General features: G+C 51.5%; 1 protein-coding gene across 1 annotated transcript in view; it reads left to right on the top strand.

Moving 5' to 3' along the window:
* The first annotated feature begins 5,988 nt into the window (after window positions 1-5,988).
* The window catches only part of ARX (aristaless related homeobox), an 11,045-nt gene continuing 9,144 nt past the window's right edge, over window positions 5,989-7,889 (top strand). The window contains exons 1-2 of the mRNA XM_015596404.1: window positions 5,989-6,184; window positions 7,061-7,142. Coding sequence (XP_015451890.1) covers window positions 5,989-6,184; window positions 7,061-7,142 — 278 coding nt within the window. The remainder of the gene's footprint in view (window positions 6,185-7,060; window positions 7,143-7,889) is intronic.

A 7,889-nucleotide genomic window follows, 5' to 3' on the forward strand; every position in this document is an offset into this window, starting at 1 on the left:
GGTGGGGGGGGGGGGAGGGGACAAGAACCTTGCTTTTCTCTTCATTTCTGGCCAGACCAAGAAGGAGTGGTCATTTGTGAGCAGTGGAGAGTGGCGGAATCTTGGGGTCTAGGGTTTCCTCATGAGAATGCTGTAGGGACGTGGGGCAGAAAGCAGGGAGGGGTCCGTGAAGTCAGAGGTGAGGAAATCAGAGACAGAAGGTGGGGACGACTTGATGATATCAAGTCAAAAAATGGAGAATCCTCGAGTCAGAAGGTGGGAGGCGTCAGAGAGCCAGAATGTGGGGGTGCCGCAGAGACTGATTTCAAATAAAAGAAATAACCGGCGTAGCTACTTTAAGATGACCCCTCGCTAGGGACCGAGGGTGCGGGCAGCCAGACCCCCACGAACACCTCAGACCAAGGGATTCAGACTTCAGGGCTCTTGTTGCCCCACCCCACCCCCCAATTATTCCACTTCTCAGTCAGTGTTTTCTGAGGTTCGTCAGCAAGAATCCACCCAGCAATTATCTCCCGTCGCACGCACATGGGGGGACATTACCCACGAACGCGCTGGAGAAGAAAGGTACAGATGGGTCTTTTATTGCACACTTGGAAATGTTTCCAAGGCTTTTGTGTTCTTCCCCCCATTCATTCCTGCCGGATCCCTCGGATCTGCCAACTTGAGTCCCCGGAGGCTGCGGCGGGAGGGCCCGGCCCACCCCGAGCCCCCGCTAGGGGGCGCGCTCTGGCCATGGCTCCGAGCCCAGGCCGAGAGGGGGGCTCAGCTGCTGGGGCGCGGACAGCCAGGGTCGGCAGGGCCTCCGCACTGACGCGAGCTCTGGGGCCCTCGCTGCTCCTGACCCGAGGTGTAATCCGTGTCCCCCGCCACGTCCGGGGTCCCCGGGAGCGGCAACTACAGAGTAAGGGCCGCACTGGGGGACGGCTCGACCCTGGACGCACCCAGGCTCCCGCCATCCGGCGTTGGAAAGAAGCAGCCAGGTGGTGGTGATTACAGGGCTCCCAGAAGTTTCCCTGTCGGGGCTGGAAACCTGGGGGGATGGGTGCGGCGGGAGACGAGGGCTCCCGCCGAGGGACTCTGGGTGAGCGCCCACCCTCTTGCTTCTCGCCCGTGGGAGGGGATCCCCTCCCCCGTTCGAGGGCAGAGGTGAGGCTGAGACTGTGTCGCCTGGCTTTGTGCTGGCAGCAAGGCTTGAAAATGCCTCGGTTGGCCGCCTGGATGGATGGGGTGGGGGTGTCGGTCTTCTCTCTAGTTCTCGCTCCTCCACAGTCCCTTCCTGGCTGCTGACGGGTCGCCGAAAGTGGCGAAGTTGGCAGATAAAGAGAGTTGTCCTAACGCAGTAATCACACGCACAGGTCCATACCTTGAGGGCTCGGCTGTGGTCCTCCGGACGCTTCCGAAAGCGTCGCTTCTCCACAAACCTCTCCCCAGCCTAGCCCTGATGGTGGAACCCATGGCTCAGGCGATCGACACAGCGAAGAGGGAAGGATTAGCATCGCCAAGGAGTCTTCCCTGGAAACCCAAGTTATCAGTCCCCTTGGACCTTTCCACCAGCGGCTGCTCCTTCGAAAAACACATCAACAAACAAACACTGTCCACAGACAGATCCCAGCAGCCGTGGAGAGAACTGAGGCAGGGGTAGGGAGTGGAGGGCAAACAGGGGCAGAGAAGGCGAGGGGCAAGTGCTAGGCAAGCGGATTATGTTACATTTCCTCCCATTACCAGACTTCCAGGAGGACAGACCTCGGTTGGTGCATAAAATGCATACCCTGAAGTGGATAAGACTCTGAAAGCGGCATTTGAGGAGGTTAACCTTGACTGGTTGGAGTTAAGGGCGGGTGGGGGGAGGCAAATATTTCTGTTTGTGCCCTCCGGTTCTTCCCAGCACCGGCTGTCAATCCCGACGCTTGTTATCCTCACAAGGCTTCAGTTTGTTTGCCTGATCTCAGCAAGGTTTTCTTCCACAAGTAGAACTATAATTGCTATAATTCTACTGTATCATTTGGATCATTGCAGTATTGTTGTTTTCTCTCCCTCTTTCTCTCCTCCTAACACTGCAGTAACGCGCTCCAGTGTTAAATTAGCAGGTTGCGGAAAGACCATAAATGAATGAAAGTTTGTTTAAAAAAAAAAGAAATTAAATAAATAAAACAGCAAAATGACTTGGCAAAGGGGATATCACATCACAGAGAATCCTCCAGTGTAATCAGGACTTATTGTCTTCCCTTCCAATGGCTTCCAAATTGGTCGCCAGACTCCAATGAAGTTTATTTCTATTGTTTAAATATATGTTTTGAAGAGGTTGAACATAATTTAAGGGGACCTGAGCTGTCCGGTGTGGCTGGAAGCCCATTACAGCTTTATTTATCTATGTGTCTATTGTACAATAAATTAAAACATCTCAAATGAAAAGTGTGCAAGGTTAACTCTTCTCCAAACATTTTCCCCTGTATAATGACATCTAACTGCCACCCCCTTATCCAGTATTTCTCGCAAATACAATTTTGAAACTACAATGTAGAATTAGCTCTCGCCACAGAAAAGAAAGGAGTTTCTTCCATTTGCCTCTTCTAGGTAATTATTATTTCCAGTCCTGGGGACAAGCCTCATTTTTTGCCACAAACAACAGTTTTAAACACTTCTGACCCTCACTTCCAGCCATAATTGTCATTTTTATTTTAGTGATTGATTTTTAGAGCAGATGAACTGCCAACCATTGTTTTCCAGGCAGCTGAGGAAAAGAAAACCAGCAGTTACAGACCCCCAAAGACTAGAGGAGCCAGGAGTTGCGAATAATCAAGTACAAACGTGAATAATAGCATCGCTAATATGAAATTACTTTTGATTAGAGGGTAGAAGAAAGTGAAGAAAGTGAGGTGAAAAGAAAGTGAAGTGTCATTTTGCTGAGAGAGTAAATATTAAGTTAGCTAAACTAAAAGTTCTTTCGTACAGTCTTATAGCCCAATTCTCAAAAGTCTACCTACAAATCAAGCAAATTCTTCCTAAATATTAGAGGCATCATTTGTTTTCTAAAATAACACACAGGATAACACACAGACATCTTAAACCCATATTCTGATTAGACACTGTGGAGATGCCAGCAGATTCTGTCTCTCTGTGGGTATGTCAGAAAAGTTTTCAGTCTTTATTTGTAATTTAATCTTTCAGAAATAGCAGAGTCAGTTGTAGATTTTGAAGTTGGGTATTGAATTGTGACAAAGATCGTTTTACGGCTGCTGGATGTAAAGTGAGCTGGGTCAGGCCCTTCTCCCTGAAGTGAAGGGACCTACGTTTCTAATAGCATCCTCACTTGGGAAGATTGATTAGAAAATACCAAAAATAAACAAAATAACAAACAAAGCTAATGTTTTCGCACAGGTTTCCCAAAGAAACACATTATTATATGCCATTAATAGAATTAGATTTAATTCCAGGGGTCATTAAGTTAGAATCTGAAATTCTATGTTAACCTCCCCTTTTACAGTGGATGATTAAAATTAGAATACACCCCAGCAGAAAGTCCGACTTCTGGTTTTTTTTTTAGAAAAAGGAGAACAGCTGCAGAAGGGGGAGGAGGAGGATGGAAGCAAAGAAATCTTCCACAGAGAGAGTTGAAACCCCGTTAGGTTCTCAGAAACGATTCGTGTCTCTATTTCACAGGATCTTTTTTGGACTCAGTTTCAGCCCACTCCCTGCGTGTGCGGAGCCGACTCTGAAGTGATGGAGCCACCGGGCAGCCGGGTCTTGTAGATTTCCGACGCGGGGCCCGCCAGGGAGGTAAAGGTGCCTGTGTCTCTCGCAGCGACCAGCCGCAGGGACGCCCGTGAGGGTCCGCGGCTGGAGGCTCTGGAGAGACGGCTGCGTCTTTATGCCTCTCGGCTGTGCTGAGATCCGCACGCCAAGGGCGGGCTCTCTGGGTCCCGGGAGGGAAGGGGGAGGGAATCAGCGCGCAGAAGGTTAGTTTAAAGCTGACCAGGACAGTATAAAAACACCAAACTGTGGGTGAGGATGGAAAAAGAAGAATGCAGGAAAGGCAGAAGATCCCAGGTACCCTGTAACAGCAGAGAGGGCTTAAAAGAAAAGCAAATGTCAGAGACAGTTGAGGTTCTCCTCCGCCCCCCATCCCCATCATCCAAGGGTGGGGAAAAGTGGTGAAAATCACACTAAAATCCAGAGACAGAGACAGCGAGAGACACAGAGCAGGACAGAGAGAGACATCCTTTCCCGCTTGCCTTCAATAGTAGAATATCAGCATTGGTATTAACATTATTAGTGTGCCTGTTCCCAACCCTTCATCCCACTCAAGTTGTCTTGAATGCTCCTGCCAAGCCAGCCCGCTCTGTCTGCCACCCACCCACCAGCATCCAAGAGTTATGCAGATGTTTATGGCTGAAAAAAATCCCAGTTATGCATCCCTGTATTTTAAAATACCGACTGTAAGTGATTCAAGTATAATCCTTTGTAAAATGCTTTTCTCTTTGACACATTGAAGGGGTTGAGAGGGGAAAACCCGGCGTGGATTCCCCCTTCCTGGCCCATCTCCCACCCACCACCCTCGCCCCCACCCTACCAGCGTCGGTGATCCTGGCTGTCCCTTGGGCCGTGCACCCAGGCCAGGAGGGCATCCTCCCGGGCTGGGCCCAACTTCGGTTCAAGTTGGGTCTTGGTTCTCAGCGCTGGACGCTCAGGAAGCTGCTTGGGAAGAAACGCGCTCTCCCTCAGGCTCACTCTCTCACCTATGGGAACCAGGCCATGAGAATTCTGAATTTTAGGCGCTTAGATTTGGTTGAAGCGAACCTAGGTCCCTCCTACCCTGGAGCGCTCCCCCCATCCCCACCCACGGCATGTTCCGCTCCCAGCACGCGATTTGAGAGTGTCCAGCCTCTGGGCGTTAGCCTAACCGTGGCGAACTTGTTGAGGGCGAAGAGGGAAGCGAGTCCAGGGAGAAGGGGGAGACTTCCAAACCCGTCCCCAGCTTCCCTGCCTCGCAGCCGACACTTGCCTGTGTCTTTCCGTCCTGTAGTTTAAGGCCGCGCGCCTCTCGCAGAGATTTGTCTTTAAAGGGACTTTTTTTTTTTTTTTTCAGTGACAAAGGAGATGACAGAGGTTCGGGGACGCTACTAACAAGAGAGCAACCGCCGGGCTCAGGGTGAAGACCGACAGCTAGCTCAAGGCATTGGGCCACGAGAGAAAACTGAACGTCCTAATGAGAGATGTTTTCTTGCGGCCGTCGCCCTGGCACCTCGGAGGCCCGTCCAGCCTAAAGAGGACAGCGACTACATGCCACCGAGGTCAAGGCGCTGTCCTGGGAGCGCAATACTGGCTTTGAAAAGTGCCAAGTCCATCTGAACTCGAGCCTCAAGGTCTCACCACCAGGGAGCGAAGACCTCCGGTGAGTGGAAGGGGCGCAAGTCTCCCAAGTGGTACCCACAGGCCTGACATCCGAGTAAGTTAGAGCTTCGGCCAGAGCTAAAGGGATAAAGGAGGAGCTGCAGGAGCAGGATGGAAAACTTAGAAAGTTGTTGGTTATAATAAAAAAAGCAAAGAAAAGAAAAAGAAAAAGAAAATTGGCTCGCGGTGGTGCCCACTGCCCGCACTCCTCCCTGCGCCGGCCTTTCCGGAATCCAGTCCAGGCTTTGCGCTGAGCCCACGGCCCGGCCCAGCCCGGCCTCTGGCGAGAGCCAATCAAAGGGCGCCTCTCAGCACGTGGAGGAGAGAGACTCCAGAGCTCCGCGCCCGCTGCTCACTACACTTGTTACTGCTTGTCCTGAACGCCGAGAGGGCGAGCTCTGGCCGCGGGCAGGGCGGGAGCCGGCAGCCAGCAACCGAGGAAGGCAGAGAGGCACAGAGATCGAAATAATATCTATTATAAGCCATCTAACTAACCCCCCCAACACACACACACACACACACACACAATCCATCTCACCCGCCAGGAGAGGCAGCTAGCTGCTCGCTCTCTGTGCCCAGGGAAAAAGCCCTATAGCCATGAGCAATCAGTATCAGGAGGAGGGCTGCTCGGAGAGGCCCGAGTGCAAAAGTAAATCTCCAACTTTGCTCTCCTCCTACTGCATCGACAGCATCCTGGGCCGGAGAAGCCCTTGCAAAATGCGGCTGCTAGGAGCTGCGCAAAGCTTGCCCGCCCCGCTGGCCAGCCGCGCCGACCAGGAAAAGGCCTTGCAAGGTAAGGCTGCGCCCGCCAGACACCTGCAAAGGGCTCTGGGCACTAATTTGGATGTTAGATGATCCGGGGCCAGGGGCCTGGGGTTGTCAAGCTGGAGACAGAAGAAAGAGAGGGAACTCTGAGGCCTGGTGCCTCAAAGAGCGATAAACACCTCGCTCGGGGCTGTCTCTCCCTCCCTCTCTGCTTCCAGAAAAAGCAGAGGCCAAGCTTCGCATCAGGGCCCCTTAGGTTCTTGCTGTTGGTGTTTGGGTCATTTAAATGCCCCCTTTGGTGGCCTTGGGGGTGCTCTGAAGAGGGGCGACAGGTCAGAAACAGCGGGTGCCGGTGGACCCTTGTAACAACTTGGTGCAGATAAGAACCCCAAAAGCTGTGAGTGGGGGTGTCCAGGCAGAGTAAGCCTTGGCCTGTCCTCTTTGGAAGATTTCTTTAAACGCGGTTGGTTTGCTTTTTTTTTTTTTTTTTTTTTTAAGAAATTGTAGATTACTTGTATCCTTTTAAACACAACCTTTGCAAAAAACATCTTCCTCTGATTCCCCAAATGCTGCTTATTGTATTTGAAATGTATGAAATGTGCGGCTTCTGGGTGCTATTTTTTTCTCTGCTATGTTATTTTTTTAAAATAGAGTCAAGATGTTTAAAAGGTTTTCTTTTTTTCCTAAAATTAAAAATTCCAGAACAACTGTTGTTTTGCCCGAACCTGCTATGTTTAAGTTTCGCCTTGAACTGGCTGCAGAGGTGTCGCAGCTAAAGAATTGTTGATTTCTTTTAAAATCCGAAAACCAGCGGTCCAGCCGCAGAGGCAATTGGAAGACAAGAGTGGACGGCTGACACGGGGCCATTTAAAATAAAACTGACTTTTTCCTTTTCTTTTTTTAGCCTGCAGTGGCACCTGTGCCAGGCACTTCCTCGAAGGGAAGGAGCGGCCTGTGCCTGTTGCACCCCCTCTGCCCCTACTCAGGCCCTTCCGAGCCCATTTTCGCCAGGACGATTTTTCATTTTCTTTCTGGGCAAGGAGCCCCCGCCCTCTCAGGCTGCTGGCTGTTGGGGCGCGACCCACGCTCAGGGCCAGTGGGCCGCTCCCCCCACCCCCGGGGGTCGCCCTTCTCGCTAGCCTGGGCCAGCATGGCAGAACCGCGGACAGAGGTCATTCGCGAAGTTTTTCAGGGGGCTGGTCATTTTTTTAAAAAAGTTGTCGAATGTCTTTAGATTCTCCCCTGCCCTGAAATGGAAAGGGGAAAAACGTGGGAGAGAGGGCAAGGGGAAAGAATAAGAAAGAAATAAAGGAAGGAAGAAGGAGGAGGGTGTGGGGAAAGCGCGCAAAAAGAGGAAGGAAGGAAAAGTGAGAGGAAAGCGGAGGAAAGAAAGACAGCGACTGGGAGAGAAAGAAAAAGCGAAAGAGAGACGAAAGGATGGAATTGAAAGAGGTAAAGGTGGAAGAAAGGAAATAAAGAGAAGAGCAGGAGAGGAAAAGGAAAGAAGGGAGGGACGGAGAGGAGAGAAGGAGAAAATGAGGAAAACAAGACAAAGCGGGTGGGAGAGAAAGATGTAAAGAAGAAGAAAAAGCTAGAAAAGTGCGGAAGGAGCAGAAGAGGTTGAAGTGTGGTGTCGCGCGGGGGCCGTGCGCGGCGGGGCCCAGGCGCCGAGAGGACAGTGGCAAGCCGGCCCAGGAGACGGCTCTGCCTAAGACGCCTGGCTGGCCGGAGCG

The sequence above is a fragment of the Pteropus alecto genome, unplaced genomic scaffold (assembly GCF_000325575.1).
Source record: "Pteropus alecto unplaced genomic scaffold, ASM32557v1 scaffold659, whole genome shotgun sequence".
Taxonomy (NCBI): Eukaryota; Metazoa; Chordata; class Mammalia; order Chiroptera; family Pteropodidae; genus Pteropus; species Pteropus alecto.